This window comes from Nuphar pumila, chromosome 4 (assembly GCF_984573655.1).
Source record: "Nuphar pumila chromosome 4, dmNupPumi1.hap1.1, whole genome shotgun sequence".
Taxonomy (NCBI): domain Eukaryota; kingdom Viridiplantae; phylum Streptophyta; class Magnoliopsida; order Nymphaeales; family Nymphaeaceae; genus Nuphar; species Nuphar pumila.
Window position 1 is genome coordinate 30,197,594 of NC_143252.1, and position 24,745 is coordinate 30,222,338.

Here is a 24,745-nt window from a genome sequence, read left to right on the forward strand (position 1 = left end):
CACCCACATTGATGGGTAAAGGAGAGTCAGGTGGGTCCCACCCAGGATCTCAACAGACAGGTGGGACCAGCGGTCTTGATTGGCATACGGCTAATCTTTTTAGCCAGTGGGGCCCACCAGAAAGGTGGTGACTGGTGAGAACCAAGAACGTAACAAAGACAACCCCAGCCTTGGAATTGGATGGGTGTGAAGCCACTGCGATCAATATTTTGAGCCTTTTCCAATCATTCAACTAAAAACGAGAAGGAAAGTACCATCATTTGGCAAAGGAAGGACCTCCCCACATGGAACCCATGTTAGGTAACAGTCATCCACCTCCATTATGGAGACCTTTCTTCCCTCTTTCCTTCCCTGTTCAACTAACAGACAATCACTCTAAAGCAACTGCTGCTACAGAGTTCAGAAGTTGGCTCCTTTGGGTGACGTCAATTTCACCGATCTATCCACTATACACACACACACGGGTCATCTGAGCCAATAATTGAACTATAGCCAATCTTTACCAAGAACCGAGGCACATTTGCATGATATTCAAGCTCAAACTTCTATGCCCTTACTGAGTTCACAGTTTCAGTTTGGGCATCCTGTTATGAATTGAGAGGTGCTACTTGACCGCGGCCCTGTTAGATGCCTGCAGCGTAAAACTCCACGAGTACTCTCCTCTTGCAAGCCGAGAGTAGTTTCGTTCGGTTAATACAGTAAGGGACATACACCTTAGGTATCAAACTCTCGACATTCTTCAACTTGAATGCTTTATGCTAACTCACTAGCCAAGTGTGCGAAGCCCCTGTGAGCTAAAAATAGAAGGTTATATCACACATTGAGTCTCTCTCTCTCTCTCTCTCTCTCTCTCTCTCTCTCTCTCTCTCTCTCTCTCTCTCATACAATAAACACACACAGACATGCATGCACACACAAGAGATGTAAAACTAAAAGGAGAAATTCATTCCTTTATATTTCTACGGGACTTTTGAAACGACATTTTCATATTTGAGTAGATAAAAATACCTATTGCTCAGGTTCATGCCTTACATTCTTCAAAACCCAAATTCCCCAGGCTTGCAAGCACCTAAGCTGTACCACCACCAACTTGGCTTATTTGATAGATCCCCCCCCAGCTTACCCAACCCACAATCTCTTCACAAAAAAAAAAAAAAAAAATTAAATCCATGAACTCCACTCATCCCCAAAGCCCAATCTCCTTTCACAGCAAAAATAGTGAACATAGTGCCATGCATCAAGGCTTTCCACCCAGTCACTATTATCAGCAATCCTACCAGATAGTAAACATAGTACCATACATCAAGGTTTATCCACCCAGTCACTATTGTCAGCAATCCCACCAGAATCCCTAGTACAGCCCTTTCCAAATGAGCCCATTGCAGACAGACCTTTGAAACTGCTGCTTCCCTCACTTAGATTCCTTGATCTTCTCCAGCTCCGGTTTTTTGAAGTGCCATCCCTATCTCCATCGTCAGCTTTAGTCTTTGCAACAGCAAGCTGTGCAATGTTGCTGCGACAGAAGGGGCACACTGGTGCTGGTAAGCAGGTGGTCACCGGGTTTGGCTTGCTGTGGCAACAAAGAGCTAACATACAGTGTGCGCACATCTGATGCCCACAGTCTTGAACCTCGATTGTGCAGACTTGTTCAAAGCAGATGCAGCAGAGTTCGGAATCGCTAACCTGTGAAAATGATGCCAATTGCATTAGCAAAATGCAGAATGCACCATTAGCAAGAGGAATTTCCTCGAATTGGGAATGTTTAAATAGACATGTTGCGATCTTAAGACATAACATGTTGCCAAATCTTCTAATCAATCTCAAGACCTTTAAGAATGATTCAAAACTAAGAAATTCAGCACAACTCAAATGAAAGAGAGAGAAAGAGACCTCAGATATGTCATCCTCCAGACAGTTATCTGAATGATCAGGGGATTGTGATGAATAATCTGTTCCCTTTAAGATGCCCTTCTCCTTTGCTCTGTTGGCATCCATAAGAGCCCTTTCCAGAAGGACCTTTGCCTCTGGATTAAGCTCGCTAATGAATTTCAAGGGTGATGGCCAAACTAGTGGTTCTGCAGATGTAGGATTAAGCAATGCTGCACATGCTCCACGTTTATACTTCAGCGCAACTGCATATGGTATTCTCCTGAAAATGAAAATTCAATTCCCCTCTTCAAATTCCCTTCATCAATCTAACATCTTTATATAAATCATTACAAGTCAACCAAATAATAAATTGGACAATTCTCATTGGATACATGCTTCTCAAGTAGGCTTAAGACCTCTAACATGGTTTGAGCAGTTTGTCACACACACACACACACATGCTGTTTCCGTCCTGCTTGTTGTAAAATTTACAAGATAAGGAAAATCTGAAATCTTTATCAGCATTCTTCCATTGAATTTCTGCTCACCCTTTTTTTTGGCAAATGCACTCAACATTATTGTCATAAGCAAGATAGCGTGCATTTTTTTTGGCAAATGCAGTCAATATTTCTGTTTTATGCACAACAAAGGCTCTAAGCAAAGTATCAAAAGGCAAGCAAATTTGCACACCCTAGTGAACAGAGAGAACATTGAATGCAACCTTGACAATAGGATAATTATCCTGCATGACTAGGTATTAGCCACTATGGATTGTGATACCTACTCTTTAAGGTTTATGCTAATCCAATTCAGAATTTCATACTTAATCCTCATAAAAAAAAGTGCACACACACACACACACACACACACACACACACACACACACACACACGTGCGTGTGTTTGTGTGAGGCCACTCTCTAATGTAAAGCCAGAATAATCTAAGGGATGGTTTCTTGCAGGTCAAAGTCTAAAATCCTTTAAGTTGTAGGAGATAAGGGCCACCATGTAAATAAACATTTTCCCGCTGGTTTCTATCCATTATAAGCCCAGATATCAGCAGAGGAGGTGACATCCTCCCACATGGTGCTTGGTTCACCAGTTTCCGCCATCACAATCACTGGAAATTGCCAAAGTATACAGGGTTGCCTATATATTCCAGTGTATATGATTATCATGGCCATTGCCAACCTGATGATTTCTGGCCAATCTAACTTCAGAATGTTGCTGTAAAATGCTATAAGTGTATAAAAGTTATGATACACGGAGTATACCAGACTTTTTCACACACACACACACACACTATATATATATATATATATATATATATATATATATATATATATATATATATATATATATATATATATATATATATATATATATATATATATATATATATATATATATACTGGTAGGTTCTCTCTGTTTTTCTCCTTTCCTTTACAAGGATCCCTTTCTGTACTAATGGTGGAAAAGGGGTGAAACCATTCAGGAAATGGATACCTAGGAGGAAATAATTCAGGGAACAAGAAAGCAGATTGGCATACCCATAAGAATCTCGCTGAAGACGATCAGCGCCCCAAGCAAGCAATTCACGAATACAATCCAAGCAGCCTCCCCGTGCTGCCAAATGCAAAGGGGTGCTCCCTGGTACACTGCACAGAAACTTCAGATTGGAGAAGACAACATAATTCAGGCACAGAAACGGGGATTGATACATTGGATATTTACCCATTGCCGCCAGTGGATGCACAAACAAGGCCTCCATTGTCCAATAGAATATGCACACAATCAGGCCTTCTTGCCCGAGCAGCTAAGTGTAATGGTGTGGCTCCGCTTCCATCTCTAACGTTAACAAACCGAGCGAATCCCCTGATAACATATACACATAAAGCTTGATTAAAATAATCTATACATCAATTATCAAATCAAAATCTTTAGATCAATCCATATTTATCTGATCATGAAAACTACAATCAAAAGAGAATTCAGAAACCCCACCAAGAATCTGCAACAGTGGTGGAATGAGCAGCAGAGAGAATGGCTTGTAGGCAATCAGTATGGCCGTAATACGAGGCGTAATGTAAGCATGTTCGCTCGCGTAATGAATCGAACTTTAAGATCTAAACAAGGGCCCAGAAAGAAAGGAAAACCCAATTCAATTGTTGTTCAATCATCACCAAGATCAGATCAAAAGCATTCGCAGTTGAACCAACAGTTCCATAGAGAAATAATTATGAGGCCAAAGTTTAGTAAAACCACATACATTCGCACCCGCTTGCAAAAGCCTTTGCACACAAGAGATCTTCCCATGCATTGCAGCCAACATGAGGGGAGTCTGGACAATTAACATCATATAAATCAAGCCACAGAGATGCTACAAATCAACTGAACATATATTCTAATTACCACAGAAACACACTAAAAATCAAACAATGATTTCCAACCTGTTTATGACGATTCAAGAGGTCAGGATTAACCGATCGATCCAGTAACAGAGTAAGAACCTGAAAATTTAAAAAAGCAATAATAACACTAAAATCAATAAAGATCACGGCAACTCATTACCCTAAAGCTGAGATCAAATCACAACCAAGAAAAAACACAAATTTTCCACACCCAGTGTCCAAAACTCCAACCAGATCACAGCAACCCAAAGCCCATGCAATCAAAACAGAGAGAGAGAGAGAGAGAGAGAGAGACCCACCTCGATCTGGCCATTGGCAGCAGCAACATGCAAGGCAGAGAGCTTGTCATACGGGGTGGTCCGATGAAGGAGTTGGGGATCCCTGTCCAAGAGTGTAACCACCATGTCCACATCCCCATCTTCCACTGCACTCAACAACCCATGTTCATGGCTCACCCTGCAACTCATCCCCTGACCCATCTCTCTCTCTCTCTCTCTCTCTCTCTCTCTCTCTCTCTCTCTCTCTCTTCCGCCTCTTTTTTAGTCCCTTAAACCCCCATTGCCCTGTAAAGAACAGCCCTTCCCTCAGCTTCCCCTTGATGGGTATCCCCAAACCTGGCAAGAGAGAAACATGAGAGAGAGAGAGAGAGCATGGCTTGTGAATCGTGGGATTTAGCGGGGCAGGGGGGGGGGGCGACGTGGCCTGACCGTGCGAGCCCGGCCAGGCGGCTCACCTGCCCGTGGGCAGTTTTACAGATATTTTTCCGGCCTCTTTAGATCCTGCCTCCCTTTGTCCGAATCCGAGTTTGTAGAGAGAGAGAGAGAGAGATTGACATTTGATCTTAGCCGTTGGTTCTGTCTGGAATCAGTCTTCTAACAGTCCGATGATTAACAAGCTTTGGTAAGATATGGTTCCTCAGTCGTTCCTATTTTTGGTGAAGTTAAATTTTCAGATGATGTAAAGTCAAAAGTCAAATTTTTCAAAAATGGTCCTCTGACTCTGGTGGGATGGAGGTAGGAGGGCGGCCTCGCTGAGTGGATGATGACGAAAGTGCCCTTTGGTTATCTAAGTTGGACCAAAAATATAGCCTCGTCAAAGATTGGGTGTTGGATGATTCAAAGGCTTTGATCCTCGCCTTAGTGTCCTGTTTGTTGACCGTAAGGGGCAAGAAAAAAGAAATTGAGCTGCTGGCGTCTTGGCTCCATATTCTGCTCAGCAATCTGAACATGAATAGCACCAAAGGGGTTAATTTGGTGCAGTGGGATGGAGCCTAGGTCGCTAGTCAGGTGGTTTAGGTTCAAATCTCATGGGTATCACATCTTTGTCAAGCCCAAGCAGGAGACTCTCTGGGTAAGCCCACGGAGTTTTATCCTGTTAGGACAGTGATCGTAAGCCAAGAAGTTTGAAAAGTGGACTGAGACTAATTCTGTCTTTGCAAAGTAACACTGAATGTATATCTGCCGTATGATCGAGTTCATGCACTTCAAAAAATGAATTTATGAACACATTTCTGGATCTATACAACACTAATGTTGCATCTGTGCATGACCAAGTTCATGATATACTTGAAAAAGTTTTGGAGTTTCTATAGTTGGTCACCCGTGTGTAAAAATGCAGCTCAGGTCCAGCTCGATTAAATAATCAGCCCAATTCAATACATGGGCCTCAACAGGTCCAACCTGTTAATTGGGTCAGGCCTAAAGGACCCAGTTTGAGCCCAATTATAACTGACTAGGTCCAGGCCGGCCCCGATGGCCAACACTACTTCAACTTTACAGCAAAAATTGCCTCCCATAAGTTTTGAACTCGTGACATCTTGTCAACTACAAATCACCCCTACAACTGAGAAGAGCCCTTCTGAGCTACCCTACGTGATGTTTCTCAGGCCTTATTACCCATAAGATATCACTTTATGAGGCCAACCCAATTGTAACAAAAGGCAAAGATCAGGAGGTGAAGAAGGGAAACATCAGGTGAAGATCACCTCTATTCTCTATGGCGTCTCTGTTATTCTCTGGTGGCAGGTGATCTGATTAACCAAACTAGTGATGCACTGATATATTTATTTTTCTTGCTCCTGTCACTGCCTTAGATTTCTTGCAAGGGCCAGAAGACCAGATTAAGACTCGGGTCCGGAACCGAAGGTCTGATTAATACATGCATCCGGGTATAGTTTATGAAATTTTATACGAGACTCGGGCCTGACTCAAGTTTCAATTAAGACCCACAAATTTTCAATGTAAAAATGATAAAAAATATTATTTTACTGGGTATGGCCCAAAGTCTGGTTCATGTAGTTCTTATCAAGTCCAGGTATGGTTCATCTTATGGTGGGGTACAATTAGACCTGAGTCTGATCCTGATATCATACCCAAAAATTAGGGCCAGGTCTGGTTCTACTTGGGTCCGAACCAAACCCCACCTGTTGACACCCCTAGCCATCACGTTAATAAAGAAATTTTTTTTTTTATGATGAGTAACCCTCATTGAAGTGAGGAAAACCCCGGATGGGGTCTCACGACCACCTACCTTACATGGCCCACCACCGCTGGTGGTGTTTGATCTGGTGCCTTCATCTCAATACCCTCACAACTACCCCACTGTCCATGCTGGCGGCCCAAAAAAAAAAAAGGAAATTCAAGCCACATTAGTTAGTGCTGTAAACAAACCATAGCATTTATTTATGGGATTAAAAAATTATTTATTTATTTTTTCTTTCTGTCAACTTCAAACCTAGATGCAAATGGTGTTGGATCCAAGATGGAGGTTTTGCAATTTTAACTGTTCTGAATCCAACCAAAGTTGTGAAGAGTTTCACCATAGAGAATCTCTTAACCATCCCATCTTTTAAGTGGAAGATTCATTAAATTGCTGCCAAACATTACCCCGTCATAATGTGATATGCTTCCAATGCCAATAGAAGGTAACCCATCCAATGGTATTTAACATCCTGCCAAAGAAAGTCCCAAGCCGAAATCTCACAAGTACTACCTCGCCCTGGACCATAGCAGGTTTGACTATACCCGAAATCTTTTTTTTCTGCTTTTCATGTATTTAGCTGTTCCAAATCCGAAGCATTTTCATCCCTACTTGTATGCTTTCCAAGCGGAAGCGGTGCGCACGCATACACGTATGTGGGATAAGATTTGCTTATGACCGTCCAATTTGTACATCATGGATGCGAGCTGTGCTGACTCCTTCACACCTAATCGTTAAGGGATCACGCTTTTGTTCCTTCGTTTTTATGTAAAAAATATGATGTTTTTACCCATAAATTTCTCAAACATTGTGGGGTCATTGATCGTTTTAAGTTATTGAAAAGTCTTTGTTTGTAGCTTCACGATTAAAAACCTTGTGGATCCCATCACTAGTGTTTGATACTAAAAAGTTAAAAAAAAGAACAAAAAAAAAGTATTGTCTACTCATCAGAAGATAACGAGTAGACAGCGGGGTCGCCCAGGTGGCCAGCCGGGTGGTTGTGAGGGTGCGGAGACGTAGACACCGGATCAAACTCCACTGGCGCATGGGTCTATCCGTAGCTTTCAGAGGTAGACCTCGTAAAGCAGGATAGTCATGGGTCCCAAAAGGTGTTTTCCATTAATTGCTTCAGAAAAGAAAAAAAAAAAGTTGAACCCATGACTCCACCACCACCACCCCGCCCCCTTCTTCCCCATTGGGTAGGACTGGAGGGTGTATCATAGTTGGAACGGGGCTGGGCTGTTAGACAGGCAGTCAGGGTTCGATTCCCAGGGGCGTTATTCCCTTTGCATAAGCTGAAGCGGGTGGCTTCCTGGGGTCAAGGGGTGCACCTAGGTTTACACTCCTCTGGGGTGGTTTTCCTATATGAAAAAAAAAAACTAATATATTTTATGTTTGCTGATCATGAATATTTCTTGACATTTTCTTAAAAACAAAAAATTTAATTTATCACAAAAATTTTTACTCATTCAGAAAATCCTGATACTGAAATTTGTGGCATGCATTGATCCAAACCAGTTACTAAGTGCAGTCTCTAATCAATGTCAAAGGCCACCAAAGACATCTGTTATTAATAGTGATTATTTTTTTTTTATGACGAGGAACCCTTGCCGAAGCGAGGCAAAACCCCGAGTGCAGACCCATGAACACCCTACCGTATGTGGCTCATCGGACACACCTGTGTGCCAGCAAGGTTTGATCCGGGGTCTTCAACTCAACACCTTCACAACCACCCTGGCCACGTGGGCGACCCCTGCCGTCGTATTAATAGTGATTAATTAATTTTACATCATCCAAATTCCGGCTGAATTTTTTGTTGTGTTCTGCCAACACTTATTCAGGAAAAGTGGGATAAATTCAGATTTTCCTCGGTCCTAAAAAATGTCACTTGCTAACTTATACCAAACCTGGGTCCAGACTCGAAGCTGGTCGGATTAATATACGAAGCGGGATATAGTTTGTGAAATTTTATGCCAAACCTGGGCCCCACCTGAGTTCCGATTAAGACCCACAAATTTTCAATATAAAAATGATAAAAAATATTATTTTACCGTGTATGGCCCAGATCTGGTTCATGTAGTTCTTATTGGGTCCCGATATGGTTTCTCTTATGGTGACTCCAATTAGACCCGAGTCCGGACCTGATACCATACCCAAAAATCAAAGCTTGGTCTGGTTCTATCTGAGTCCGAAACCAAACCCGATCCGTTGACATCCCGGTAACTATGGTATAACCAAGTGTCTCATGATGACCAAGCTCCATGAATTATGATTTTCTTGGGATATAACTCCAATAGTAAAAAAAAATAATAATAATAATTGTTCATAGCAGTTATTTGGAGGAATGCTACATGACTGTAATTGGAATCTCTCTCATGGTTTTTGAAGACATTTGGGGTGAAACAGAAGCCAACTTTTCCAAGAAGGAAAAGATGACAAATTTTTGCGTTATATTAATCTATATGATAAGAAAAGTACTCTTAAATATTGAATTTCTAGAAAAATGTCTTGGTGCTTTGTTGCTAAGAGATACCTTAAGCACTAAAGCCGTTTTTGTAGATAAAAAGTTGTATACTCGTGCAGTCAATTTCATGGAAACTTTAGGATATATACTTTGCTTATCAAGAATTTCAACAACTTGATGAAACTATGGGGTATATACTTTGCTTATCAAAGCATTATGATTCATTTGCAATTTAATATCCATTGACTCTTAAATTTAAAAAAAAAAAAAATCCTCATAGTTTTTTTTTTATGACGTGGAACCCTTACCGAGAACGAGGCCACTCAATGATCCAGACCCGCAAGCGAGGTAAACCTTGGGTGGGGCCCACCACTCTGCCATATGTGGCCTGCCTTCAAAAGCTATGGCCACCCCTGTCTGTCAGCTGGGTTTGATCCAACGCCTTCACAAGGTCAGCTTGTCTGGTAGGAGCAGTTAGTGCAGGTCACCTTGTGTTAGGATGTTGCAAGTTTCAATCCCAATGGTATCGTTGTATAACTGGTAGGAATCTGCCTAACCCCAGCTGGGCTATAAAAATAAAATAAAAAAGTAGAGAACGGAGTCTATTATTTATCCAGCTAATTTGGGATAAACAGTCAACGACCATTTATCCCTGCTGTCAAATGCACCTTAAGTGTCAAACTTCGATCTTGTATTCATTACCTGTATTATGGAGAGAAATAAAAGGATATCGTAGGTTGGGATATTACTTTCTCTTACCAAAATTTCATGCATCCAAGTGATACAATATGGTGAAAATGGCAAAAATAATTTACCGCCGAATTTTCATGAAATAATAAATTTCAATTGAATAAATTAAATTTTCAACAATGTATCATGCATTAGGATTTCGTCAAACAAAAAATATTTACAAATAGATGCCTAAAATATAAAAAATTAACATTTAGCCACCTCAGGTTTCAAATATTTAAGATAAAGAACACCCAATAAGAAATTGTCCATATGACCGCACCCTAAAAAAATGATAGTTCTAGCCTTTCTTTTGAGCAAATACAATGGTAGTTTTTGAGACAATGAGGATGGTGGTTTTGTTAGATTTTGAGAAAATGATATACATGCAGGGACGGAGCTCACTACAAGAAATCTGTGGATTAGCGACGGCCTCAATCCGTCGCCAATCCGTCGTTGTAGAGTTTAGCGATGGATTAGAGACAGATTAGCGACGACTAACTTTTATCGCAAAATTTTAGTCGCTAAGTAGCGACGAAAACTATCTATCGCTAGTTTCGTTACTAATTTGCGACAAATTAGCGAATGACATGATTCGTCGCAAGGCCGTCGTTAATCTACGGAGATTCGGTTTGGCGACAGATTAAAATCAGTCGCTACAATAGCGATAAAATTAGCGACGGATTAAAATTCATCGCAAACCATTGACCGATTCACTTTTGCGACAGATAAATATTCGTCCTTAATCCATCATAAAAGTAGACATCGATACTAAATAGCTATGGATAATATTCATCGCTAATCCATCGCAAACAATAAAAACAAAATTTAAATTTTTTATTTAAAATATAAATATCGAGAAAAAAAATCTCGTGATACAATTTATATTTCCTGTATAATTTATATTTCCTGTGTATAAAAAACAAAGTACACATAAAAAATACATATAAAAAGCAACTAAAACAATTTATCGATCCAATATAATCTTCGCCAAGTTCTAATTATTTACAAGTGAACATTTACAAAGATTTTCTTTTGAAACAACAAGAAGGTACAACAAATTCAACACATGAATCTAATCATCGCCAAGATTCTGTGTGTCATTTTCTTCATTGTCTCGATCTGCCCCTTCAGCTCCTTTACGCTGATTATCTCCAGCATCCTACAAAAATAAAGAAAAGTTAGTATTGATAAACAAAATATAATGAAATAAATTATATGCAATGCACCTAAGTTAGGGAAATCAAAGTAACATGAGTGAATTACACATAATCTAGCTAGTAATAAAGTGAAGGATATTAATAGAATTCAAATGTGTTCTAAGGTTGACATAAAAAATTCATAATGATTTAATCATGCATATATTAGCTTGAAATCTAATGACATGTAACAAATCACATGAAACTTTCATACCTGACAGGCACCTGCAGACGAAGTTCTCCTGTCCCGAAAAATGCCTCATAACTCATTACGAACAACGTCAAAAATTGCTTCATGTAAATAGTCACTCATTGTGTCCTTAACAAGCTAGCGGACACCATCCCAAGAATTAGGCGGGTCAATCGGATGCTTGGAGCTGATGCTGGTGGGAGAACTCTGTGAGTCGTGACCGAAGGAGGCAACGACTGGTGAGGTGTTCATATTACTCCCAAACTCAAACACACGGCCCTTTTTGGGTTCACTTGTTGTAGTCACTCATGCTGCAGGATCAAAAGGTGGATGCTGAGTGGAGTCATCACCATATCGCTCTACCATCTGTTGCTCGTATGACTCCTACAAAGTAATGATTATAATGTGGATTAATAATTAAGAATTACAATATTTATGATAACTTGTATATTACAATATTTATTAATACAAAAAATACATATTGTTGTCATTCTTGTCTTCTCTGATACGAACTTTCTCATGATCTTACGTTTATGTGTTTCAACAAAGACATCCTTGTATGGCACAATGCCTCCTTTTTCTGCTTACTGCGAAGTTAAATGATAAAAAAAATATTTAAAAGGTATGCAACAATACTTATAAAATTGATTTTATATATATATATATATATATATATATATATATTAATGAGTTACCATTTTCTTTAGGTGCCTCCCAAAAGTCCTAGATCCACCTGTGTGTAGATGAGCAACAGGCATATTCGCTCAATTTTGTGCAGCCTTCGCTGAGCAGTTTCAAAATTCATGCCCCGCCCACTTGTCGCACATTGCATTCCAAACATCTGACCTGATAGTAGAAGGATCATGGCCCTTCTACTGTAGTAGATCATCTATCCCCCCAGATGCTTTTCTTGATGCAGTCTTCATATTGTGCAGTGTGTCTGCAAATCGATTGGTAGTCATCTTCTGCCACACCTTCCTCGCGTCCTTCTCCTCCATTGTAGTCGCGAAGCGATTCGAAGCCTACAAATAATTTTAGAAAGTTAGTAGACATGACTATAACAAATATTAAATATGAAACACATTAACTATGAGAAACGATTGTATATCATGAATGATGATCACAATCTGTCCAATACCTCCTTCGGATACTCTTTCCATTGAGTGATCGGTCCTGGTAGATGCTGAACTAGTGAATGCCTAATCTCTTGTATTACTTCTTGTAGCTCGAACTTCGTGTTGCACATGAATTGGTACACGTTAACTATCAATATACAATATTTATAAGATAAGTGAAAATGAAATACTTACGGTTGATTATCGATATACACTATTTAAATGAGTCATCGTGTGTCAGACTGAGAAGACCCTGCATCCAGTGTTGTCTCGTGACTTGTATGAACAGCTGGTGTAGGTGGGTCATGTGCAGGCAAAACATCATCTATAGAAAAATGAGTTAGAAATTCACACAATGCACATTTAAACTAATCAAGTATACAATTAGTTAAATGATATACTTATCGAAGCAACCCGTGAAGATGAAAGCTGAGACTGGCTACCACTGGGTGCTCGACCACTGTAACCTCCACGAATCATATTCTAACAAATAAAAAACTTCATGCAATACATTCAAACATTACAATACCTTCAAATCATTATAATACATTTCAATATATTCAAATCATTCACATCAAATATTGCAATACATTAAAACATAAGATATGACATCACTTGCTAATCATGGATAACTTATCCTTAACTTGCAATATAATTGGATCAGTTACACAACTCTATATCTTCATGCATACATAATCAAATCGAAAATAACTTCATGCAAGACATTCAAATATTGCAATATATTCAAATCATTTAAATCATAACTCTATACATATCGAAGATATATAATCAAATCGAAAATAACTTCATGCAATACATTCAAACATTGCAATACATTCAAATTATTCAAGTTCTTGCAATACATTTCAATACATTTCAATACATTCAAATCATAACTCTATACCTACCGAAGATACATAATCAAATCGAAAATAACTTCATGCAATACATTCAAACATTGCAATACATTTCAATACATTCAAATCATAACTTTATACCTATCAAAGATACATAATCAAATCGAAAATAACTTCATGCAATACATTCAAACATTGCAATACATTCAAATCATTCAAGTCATTGTAATATATTTCAATGCATTCAAATGATAACTCTATACCTATTGAAGATACATAATCAAATCGAAAATAACTTCATGCAATACATTCAAATATTGCAATACATTCAAATCATTCAAGTCATTGTAATATATTTCAATGCATTCAAATGATAACTCTATACCTATCGAAGATACATAATCAAATCGAAAAGAACTTCATGCAATACATTCAATCATTGCAATACATCTAAATCATTCAGGTCATTACAATACATTTCAATACATTCAAATCATTCACATCAAATAGAGGTATGTATTACAAGATGTATTTCACTAGCTCGAGAATTCTTCCTCATCACTTGTTTGACTCTCATATTCTTCTTCCTCCTCCTCCTCTTCATCATCATATTCTTCTTCTTCATTGGGTGCCCATCCACTTGGTATATCATTTGGATCACATTCTTTCATGCATATGCCATCGACCAATGGAGATATGATATGCATACCATGCGCGACATCGTGACCATAGGAGAAGTCATACATATCATCTGATTGACAATAATCACTTTCTTCAGTTAACTTGTTTTCTTGTAACTGATCATACTCGGGGTATAGTTTAGACTTCACATTGCAAATTGCCCACCATTCATTTCTATCTGACTTCCTTGTACTCAGATATGAAATATAGTAAACTTGTTGAGCCTGCGAGGCTAATATGAATTATTCATATGTTCCAAACCTTGATTTATGATTCACCTCTATAATGCCTGAGGCTTTGTCGACTCTTGTTGCTATGAGATCAAACCAATGACACTTGAATAAAGTTACCCTATTATTTATGCCTAAGTAAGTCAACTCCATTATTTCTTCTATAACACCGTAGTAGTCATGTTCATTTTCACCGTGGTTGCTACCTTTGACACACATGCCACTATTCATCGTTGACTTGTTTACACCGTAGTCTTTTGTATAGAATCAATAACCATTTACGATGTACCCGTTGTAACATTGCACAACTTTGGTTGGACCATTTTGTAAATCACATATTCCTTGATCTTTAACATCACTATGGCAGACCTACAAGCATAAACAATGACTGTGATCATGACCAATTAAGTAACTTATTATTGTTTACACAGAAAAAAAAAATGTATGTCATCGTCCTTACCAACTCTTTCAACCATGCCACAAACTTATTTTCATGTTCTTTTTGTACTTCTGCATCAGTGAGATGTGAAAGTTCTCTTCGCAACTCTAGATCAAATCGTTTGCACTTAACAAATACTTATATTACCGAACTATGTATGCACGTATAGAACTTAGTATTACAAATTAAGTATACTTACTCGATGTATGGGTCGATCGCTGAGCAATTAAAAAGGATAGAGATTTGTGTTGCATTTTGCTCTCGATCTTCCAAGAGTCATGACCGGCAACTGGCAAAGGCATGCCCAAGTGGTTGAAATATCAACAGTTTGTCAGATACAATAAATTGTTTTTCATCATCATTACGAAATGGGCATGTGTAACGTGTTGGATTGTGAGATTTAAAGTATATAAATGAAAATTTTGAAATCTCTTCTAAAGTGTACGTCTCACAAATAGAGCCCTCTACTCTTGCTTTATTCTGAACCTTTTTTTTAGGTCAAACATGCATCTGTCAACAATATACATCTTGGATTACAATAAATTTCTAAATAGCATTGAAGAGAAAAATATAAAAAAACATATACCTTTCAAATGGGTACATCCACCGATATTGCACATGACCAACAAACCTTAGTTCATATGGCAAATATATGATCAAATGTTTCATAACATCGAAAAATGTTGGCAGAAATATCTTCTCTAGCTGACAAATAGTAGTGATGATAGATTCCTCAAGATTCTTTACCTCAGATACTACGACTTTTCTAGCTGACAATTAGTTAGAGACGTATCCATCTGGAAATCTCAACAGTCTCAACCATTGACATACCTGCTTTATTTGATCTGGTTCAAGCATGTACCTTGCCTTTGGTTTCAGTACTTTGCCATTGTACTCTTTGAGTTCCAATTATGGTCTTTTATATATTACTTTTCAATTTATACGGGCCTTCGGATTATCCTTCATTTTTCCTTTCGTATTTATTACCGTATTGAACACATTATCGAACACATTTTTCTCTGCATGCATCACATCCAAATTATGTCGTATCAATAAGGTTGACCAATATAGTAGTTCTCAAAATATAGATTTCTTTGTCCAATTATGATCCTCCCCAAATCCAAGAAAGGGTGTCGGGCTACGGGCATCTGTCAGTTCATATGAAAATGTTCATATGAAAAGTATCACAATCTTTTTAAAATCTCTATGTCAGACAACCTTGTAGGTGAACCTTTCATTTCAGTTGTGCCTACTCAAAACGCATTCCTTTATCGTCGAAACAGATAGTCGTTGGTTAAAAATCGACGATGATAATCAAACCAGCACGACTTCCTTCCATGTTTTAATCTAAACGATTTTGTATCCTCCATGCAGTACGAACATGTCAACCTCTCATGTGTGCTCCAACCAGATAACATATCATATGTAGGGAAGTCATTGATTGTCCATATAACAACATCCTTCATATTGAAGTTTTGTTTTTGGTGGGCATCGTACGTGAGAACATCGTCATCCCACAGTATTTTTAATTCATCAATCAATGACCTTAAATATATATCAAGATTTTGGCTCTAAGAGGTCGAACCAGGGATCAATAGAGACAAGAAAAGATTTTGAAGCTCCATACACAAGCTTGGAGAAAGGTTGTATGGGGTGACAAATACTGACCAACACGAGTATAGAGTTGATCTACCCCCAAATGGATTAAATCCATCTGTACATAAACTGAGCTTAACATTTCTCACTTCTATGGCGAAGGTCTAATGAGTACGATCAAAGTGCTTTCAAGCTTTCACGTCAACGAGATGCGTGATCTTGTCTTCATCATGTCGAACTTTATTTGCATTCATCTCATGTGTTTAGCTGTCCACAAAGACATATACAATCGTTACAAACTAGGGGTGACAGAGAAGTAGCGGAGTGACTTGTATGACACTTTTATTGACCTCGTGCTACCATTGCCTCTTGTCTTTGGATTGAACCGATGATGCCCATATGACGGACATGATCTTCTATTTTCTTGATCTTTGAAATACAACATGCAGTGATTTAGACAAGCATCTATCTTTTAATAGCCATACCTAGAGAGTTGACCATTACCTTCGCACGATAGAAATTTTGTGGCAATTTCTCATCTGTGGGCAATATACTCTTCACAATAGAGCACAGACGATCAAAATATGATTGACTCAAATTATACTCAAATTTCAAATTCAGTAGTTGAAGACTGCAGACAAGATAGTGTGACTCTCACAACCATTCCAAAGTAGCTCATCAGCATCTCTAAGTAAATCATAAAATCTACTAGTTGCATCGTTTGATGCTTCTTTCTTTACCCCAGTTGGTACATCACTAAGACCCATAGCAGAACCCAGTTCTGGTCCTGTGGCATCAAATATCAAATCCATATATGGATTATCGTGCACCACATCCACCCGTGCGTCAAAATTGTTCCTAAATTCTTTACCATGAAACATCCAACTATGATAATCACTCACAAAACCCTTCCTGTATAGGTGATGTCTAACGCCATGAGGTTCTACAAATTGATTGTTCTTACATATCGTGCATGGGTACATAATTTGACCTGTGAGATTCACTATACTGACATTTGCCATTGCAAATTCAATAAAACTGTCAACATCATCCATATATTTAAGCGATACATCATTGTTAACTATCGTACAGTATATCTATTCATGGTTTACAGTCATTTTGTCGTATAATGTTATTGATATTATCCTAACCAGTTAAAAGAGAATCATCAGAATGCTATGATGAAGAAAATATCAAATTTATCATGCATTCACGGTAGATGTAATGATTTGATATATATCACAACACACACACACACACACACACATATATATATGATGTCATTCAATCACAAGAACAATGATGCATGTATTGATAACTTAATATTTTTATGTGCAAAACCATTCATTTGAAGCATGCTTAAAGCATTGATAACTTATCATTCATTTTCATATGCAAAATCATTCATAACACGATACATTTATTTGAAGTATGTTTTCATGATACAATTTCACCTAGAAGTCATAATCAAATTGAAAGTAACTTCATGCAAGCATGGACACAATCACATCAAACATTGCAATACATTCAAATCATTCATATCAAAACAATGTCAAACATGTACCTGCAACAAACACATTCTAATATCCCGCTAACTAATACCACGACTAGCATGGAATCCGAACTCTAAATACAAGAACACTTATATTTTCATATATTAAAATCATGCTCAGCATGATCTTCGAACTTCATCAAACCAGTCCTAGATATCCCCAACTAAGTGAGTGTGTAAACAAAAAAGTGTCGCATCCAAAAAATTAAATAACCTGTGATACACATGCATCACTTACTCACCACGAGTATTTACCCGATTTGCATTGCTTTTGTCACTTACTTATCACGGGTCGTGGGGCACAAGCGAGATCCATTGTGGAATCTGCAAAAGACATTGTATTAAAATTATTGTTATTTACCGAATGACAAGGAGGGTGATGCCTCCTGTCACAAATGAGCCCGGATAGGGAGACGCAGCCCTCTGCTGAAAGCGAGACAGGCAGGGGCGTTGGCCCCCTGCCAAGGCAAAATTTTCTGACAGGAGGATTCGCTCCTTGCCGAGAAAATAGACAAGAGGCTTTGGTGCTTCGCCCCCTATCAAAATTATCGAGGACAGGGGGTGAAGCCAACCTCTGCCAGGGAAAACAAAAAAGCAGGAGACTTCTCCCCCTACCGATCATTCTCCGGCAGCGTGGCAGAGCCCTATTGCAGGAGAAGTCAAGAGGACAGAGGGGCCCTTGTCAGCATTCGAAAGAACAGAGGCGAAGCCCCTTATCCTGCCAAAGATCGAGGCAAGGGAAGGGTCTGGCAGAGGTGATCGGGGCCTCTGCCAGCCCCCGTCGACTATAGACGGGTGGGAAAGGCCCATCAAAGGTTATCAGGACTTTGCTGGCCCTCCGACAATCATAGGGGGAAGGGGGCGCCAGCATAGGGGAAAGGGGGAGGGTTACCTGCCAGCGGGCTGAGGTTGTCGGCCCTCCTATAACGGGAGAAGGAACGAGAGGTCGTCGGCCGGTAGGCGGGCGATGGGAGGTCTACAGGCGGCGGTCGGGCAAGCGACGGGAGGTCAATGGCCGACAGGCGGGCGACGGGAGGTCGACGGGCAGCGGTCAGGCGGGCGAGCGAGCGACGAAAGGTCGACGAGCAGCGGGCGTGCAACAAATGAAATAGAAAGGGAAAAGGGGCTCGCATTAGGAATTTACGAGAAATTTAGCAATGGATTAGCGACGGCAAAATTTCATTGTGCATCCATCGCAAATTTATGACGGAGTAGCGATAGAAAATTTATGTTGATGATTTGTCGCGAAGTTGCGATGAAGTTTGAGATGAAATATTTTTGTCGCGAATCTGTCGTTAAGTCGCGATTGATGCACAACGAATGCGCGACAGAATTTGATTCGTCGCTAATTTCACAAATAACTTGAATGTCAGCAACAGATAGTTCTCTAGGTAATCCATCGTAAATTTGGGACAGAAAAAATCCATCATAAATTTTCATTGTTAATTAGAGTTTTTCTCGTAGTGGCTACCCAACAAGGGATGACCCTAATGTTGTGCCCTTCTTCCTCTCTCTCCCTAACTTGGATTTCTGGCCATGAAGACTGTCGAAGGCATTTTGGTAGTGGATGGGATCAGTGTTCTTAGAATCAAATCAAATTCGTACTTTTTATTTAATTCAGACTCCTCGTAAAATCGGTTGATTCAAGCCCAATTCAGCGTTGATTGTACCTGAATCGTCTCTCTCTCTCTCTCTCTCTCTCTCTCTCTCTCTCTCTCTCTCTCTCTATATATATATATATATATATATATATATATATATATATATATATATATATATATATATATATATATATATATATATATACCAGTAATGATAGGTCCTTTGGAAGCATACTCCTACCCAATTTCATAAGATCTTTTATTGGACAGACCACACATGATCTCCATGCATTTTTTAGTGGAAACAATTTGATTGTGACATACAGGCAGGGCTTTAAAGATATTCAACAATCGATGGCCCACAATTTTCCAAAATTTTAAAGTCTTATTTTGGTGTTGGTCATCTAAGGGATGATTCTTATCAAACAAACTATATTGAATAATCTATGAAGCCTGATTGAGAAGTTACTAGTAAAATCTATGGTTTCTACTAAGTGTAGCATCACAATATATAGAGAGAGAGAGATAGAGGGAAATTGGTAGCTGCTCGCAGGTTTGGTGATAAGTAATACGTGTTAAATGGGTTTTTCAGCCTCGGTGTTTTTTCTGCTGTTTCAACCCCATAAATGCGTCGGGCATAGTCCAATTACAAGAAATCCACACCTGAATCATGTGTTTTAGATGAAAAAAATAATATTTGGAGCCTAAAAATTTCACAAAGATTTTTGAACCGTTGATTTTTTGAACCTTATAAAAACACACCCATGTGATCGAACACTTCCAGAGCTGATCCTTATAAAATCAAGTACATAAATCACATCGTACCATCAGAATTTAAAAATAAAATAAAGACAGAGAAACTCATTTGGCACCTAACGGTTGAGCAGCTGCCAATCACTATATATAAATTACCATACTTTAAGCGCTTACAAGTAAATTACCCATAGTGAAACCATTGAATCTACTAGTCTATCATGAACTGCTATAATTTTTTAAATGCGTTTCCGGTGCATTGGCCAATTTTCTGACAAACTTAAATGCTCAATTGTTTGTACCTCACAATCGCTATCTAAAGGGAAAAAGGGTATGCTTGTGAACAACAAGTGGACTTTTATATCATGGTGGGGCATGTATACCATAACCTGAGTCGGACTAAGGTTAAACTGATTTACCTCTCTCAATGTGAAACGGAGTACTTACAGTTCACACTGTAAAAATGCTGCAGTTTTTTTTTTTAAATGATGCAGAACAAACCAAGATCAAACTCTAATTGGCCTCACCCTAAAAGGGTAAACCCCAAGAGAGTCGACTGCCCCCACAATGCTGGCAGGTTTGATCCCAATCTGAATCAAACTCGTGACATTCGAAGCCTCTACACATCTTGAGCTAATCCCTACAAGACTCTTGCCTCGGAGACAGAGACACCTACAGGAATCGAACCTTAACCACCTATCTAGTGACCAATGCCCCACACCCCACTGCACCAAACTCCCCCTTTGAGGCTCCAGCGATGAGTAGGATTGATAAATGAGCCGAACGAACCGAACAAGGCATGTTCAGGCGAGGATCGTTTACTAGTGGATTAAGCTTGTGTCTCGGCCTGTGTTTGTGTTAGCTGAACCAAGCTTGAGACGCACATCCCTGAATTAGGTACAAGCTGAACACGAGCTGGCTCATGTAAAAACATTTCATGTTATTTATACATGGAATATATATATATACTTAATAGTTCATATTTTGTATATATATTTTTCATTCATCTTTCTCTTTTTATATATATTTTATGCATATTTATATATATATATATATATATATATATATATTATCTATACAAGCTCTCCTGAGATGAGACGAGCCGATCACCTTTGTGTTTGGGCTCGACTTGTTTAAGCTAAATGAGCTGATCATGGCTCGGCTCGGCAGCTAGCTGTATGAACTGATCACGAATGAGTTTGTAACAAGCGGAACTGAGCTGAGTCACAAGCTGCCCGGTTGGTTTACCAGCCCTGGTGATGAAGGCTTATAAATGCAGAAAAGTTACACTAAAATAAAATTGAAAATGGTTTGTGGCTTGTAGTTTTGTTGATACCCTTAATGGTGAAAAAAAACAGTCATGTCCTTTCATGTTTTAATCGTTGCCTCCACATCTGCTCATATTAAATATAAACATACCAACCAACACTTGAGAGTTGGCTTTCCTAACACACATCCACAAAGTTTAATTTAGAACATATATCTAAAAAGTAGGACATAAGGATAGTTGTTTAATATGGTATGGTACAAGTTTTTTGCTATGGAAATAAGTGATCTTGAAGAGGAAGGGAAATGGGCACGTAATCTGATGCTTCAAAGTTGAAAGCTCTTAAGATTCCAAGAAAAGAAATGGGAAAGTTTTCTCAATGTGGATTTGTGAATTTTGGGATGATTTGTAGACCACTTTGTTGCCATGATCTAATAATAAATAGCAAAAAAAAGGTTGAGTAGGATATTGAATGGTGCGCTTTTGCTTTACAAATCAATGCTTCCACGTGCAATGCCAGTAAGAAGAATACGTATTCCTAAACCAGCATGCTTTACAAATTGACTCACTTTCGACTGCGAGGATCGTGTTCACATGCAACTGAACTTTTTGGGGATGTATTATTGTAGGAAAAAGTGTAAAGGCGCAACCCTAAGGTGCGCAGCTAAGAAAAGAATCACGTTGGTTGGTCATCATCGAGCGTGATGAACGGTCAGCACGAGAAAAACGCACAAAAAATGTCGAAGAACACATTTTTTTGCTATTTTTTTTACTTTAGCGGTGGTAGAAAACGCCACTAATGCCCCAAGGGCATTCCTGGTTATTAATAAAAAAAAACATTTTAACTGCTGTCGAGAACAGCTGCTAAAAGGGTTTTTTTGTATTTTTATGTTGTTTTCAACATTTTTTTCGGGAAAAATGCTGAGCGTAATGTCATTCCACTAGGGGTTGTGCTCCTATAGATTGCATAGCTACACCCCACTCATATATATATATACATATATACATACACGAAAATGTGTAGATGCATGATCACTTTCCAACATGACTACAAAGAACTCGTGCTGACACTCAGTACAAGTTTGTGTCATATAACACCTTTTGCGACGACAAAAGTCCCCGTTGAGAAAAAAGCCTCTAGCTGTTAAAGGTCTCATACCTTTAGCGTGACTTTTATCGCCGCTAAAAGTCTTTTTGTAAAAAGTGTCATTGAGTGACCATCGTGTGCAGCGCAAGCTCATTTTTGGTCATGTTCGAAAGTGGTCATGCACCTAGGCACTACTCTATATATGTAAAAGGTGACAGCTGCTTACCATTTTTCTAGCTAACCGCTCAGTGCACCTGATTGGGCTTCCAAAGGATTTTTCTCATGTTTTACATAAATTTGACCATACTAGCTAATCGGGCTTTCAAAGGGTTTTTCCTCATGTTTTACATAAATTTCACCATACAGATGTGTTTGGCACGGTAGATTTACTAAAAAGCAATACTTGGATAAATTTTTTTGATAAAAAAATATAATTTTTAAGCTTTGAATATTTTAAAAAATCTTACATCATTGGTTTTTTAAATCTTATAAAAACCTTTGTACGGTCAAATCTAAGAAAAACATAGAGAAACCCTTTGAAAACCCAATAATTAGCTACAAAAGTTATTAGCAGCTACCACCTATATATATATATATATAGAGAGAGAGAGAGAGAGACGAATATATATATAGGGAGAGAGAGAGAGACGAAAGTAATTCAACATTACCACTCATGAAGATCAAAATGTTGAACCCATGAACTGAACAAGAACAAAAGCCAAAACAAATAAAGAAAGCACAAGAGAAAAGAACATCAGACAGATAAAATGGGCTCACGCCGGAGCCACTTGCCCAGATTGCGACAAAGGATAGGTAGCATCAGCATGAGGGAGTGAAAGATCACTAAGATGCATACGCAAGATCGCATAAACATCTACCAAGATTTTATGCACCAGGTTTTGAATGTTAACTGGAATATGACGAAAATGAACATCATTTCTGTAAGACCCGCAATTTTTCAGAAAATATCTGAATAAAATTCATGAGGCATTTACCGGTAAAAATAGCATTTCTTCTCAGAATGCAAAACGAATCAATTTCTGCGAGCCAGTTATACTTAGGATATTCGTCGAATCGCGAATATATGCTCAAACACTCTGGAAGCCATAACTTCCTACCTGAATAAAATCAAAGGATTCTTGCGAGCCAACTTTCTTAGTTACGTCAATACGAAGGGAATGGCGTACTCAGAATTTTTCGGAAAAAATCGCCGAAAACCCGAAATTCTTGCGGGACCCACGGAAATATTGGTGGGACCCACAGAAATATTCCTCAGAAAATATCTGGTGGGACCCACAAAAATATCCCATGGAATATCCAAGTGAGCCCCACACCAAGGAACCTCTTGGAATTAAAAAGAAGCCAAGGGGGGGATAAAAATTCCCAAGAGGAGGTGGGCTTGGGCTATAAATAGCCCTCCCCACTCTCTCTCTTCTCATAAAAATCGACCCCCTCTCTCTCTTGCCTTCTCTTTCTCTCCTAAACCTCCCCTACCTAGCCTAGCCCACCTGACCTGATCTGAGCCTGCCTGACTTAGCCTGAGCCTGCTTGACCTGGTCCTAACCCACCTGACCTGGGTCTGAACCCACTTGACCTGGTCCAAACCCAGTTGACTTGACTTGAACCTAGTTGGGTTTAAAGTCAAAGTCAAAGTCCTTTTTAGTCCTGATTCCAGTTTGGGTTTCTGAACCCAGACTTAGCCTACTTGAGCTGAGTTCGAACCTGCTGAACCCAGTTGACTTGGATCGAACCCTGTTTGGTTCAAACCACTTAGGTTGAGTAGCTTGACCTGCTCTACCTCTTTCTCAACTAAGTCAGATTCATCTGACTTAGTCTGACCTCTCGAAGGAAGGCTCGAAGCCAAAGAAGCAACCCGGAGCCATTTCTTCCTCGATTTGAAGTAAGTTCGCTTCGTTGATCCATCTCTCTCAAGTATTTGACTGTTTGTATATAGAATATACTTTCTGAAGTAGTATCTTGATTTAGTTCTTGATTGAGCCCTTTTTGGACACTTCGGTGTTCACCCGCTCGTCTCGTAACTATCGTCGGATATATCTATGTTCAAACACGCAGTATATGCGTTTTCAAAATGGTATCTCGCCCTAGTTCTTGGTTGAGCCCTTCAGAACACTTCGGTGTTCACCCGCTCGCCTCGTAACTATCGTTGGATACGGATCTAGGTGTATATCTGCTGATTCTGCCGACGCGTCTTATATCGCACAGGCTAT

The 24,745-nt window shown here is 39.1% G+C and overlaps 1 protein-coding gene across 1 annotated transcript; it reads right to left on the reverse strand.

Annotated features, from left to right (window-relative positions):
- Positions 1–924: 924 nt before the first annotated feature.
- On the reverse strand, positions 925–4,932 carry LOC149839799 (putative E3 ubiquitin-protein ligase XBAT31). The gene is made up of 8 exons (XM_090004237.1): positions 4,579–4,932; positions 4,319–4,378; positions 4,138–4,209; positions 3,873–3,994; positions 3,603–3,743; positions 3,419–3,526; positions 1,891–2,149; positions 925–1,683 (listed from the first exon to the last, which is right to left on the reverse strand). The coding sequence occupies exons 1-8, from the start codon at positions 4,756–4,758 to the stop codon at positions 1,303–1,305; spliced, it is 1,323 nt and encodes a 440-aa protein (XP_089860363.1). The 5' UTR covers positions 4,759–4,932; the 3' UTR covers positions 925–1,302.
- Between the last annotated feature and the right edge of the window lie 19,813 nt (positions 4,933–24,745).

Bases quoted from the DNA above. Each gene is read 5' to 3' on its own strand.
- LOC149839799 (XM_090004237.1), bottom strand. From the start codon at position 4,758: ATGGGTCAGGGGATGAGTTGCAGGGTGAGCCATGAACATGGGTTGTTG. The intron at 4,379-4,578 runs GTGGGTCTCTCT...TTAAATTTTCAG, and splicing joins CTGCCAATGGCCAGATCGAG to GTTCTTACTCTGTTACTGGA. The intron at 3,995-4,137 runs GTATGTGGTTTT...GCCCTTGTTTAG, and splicing joins TTTTGCAAGCGGGTGCGAAT to ATCTTAAAGTTCGATTCATT.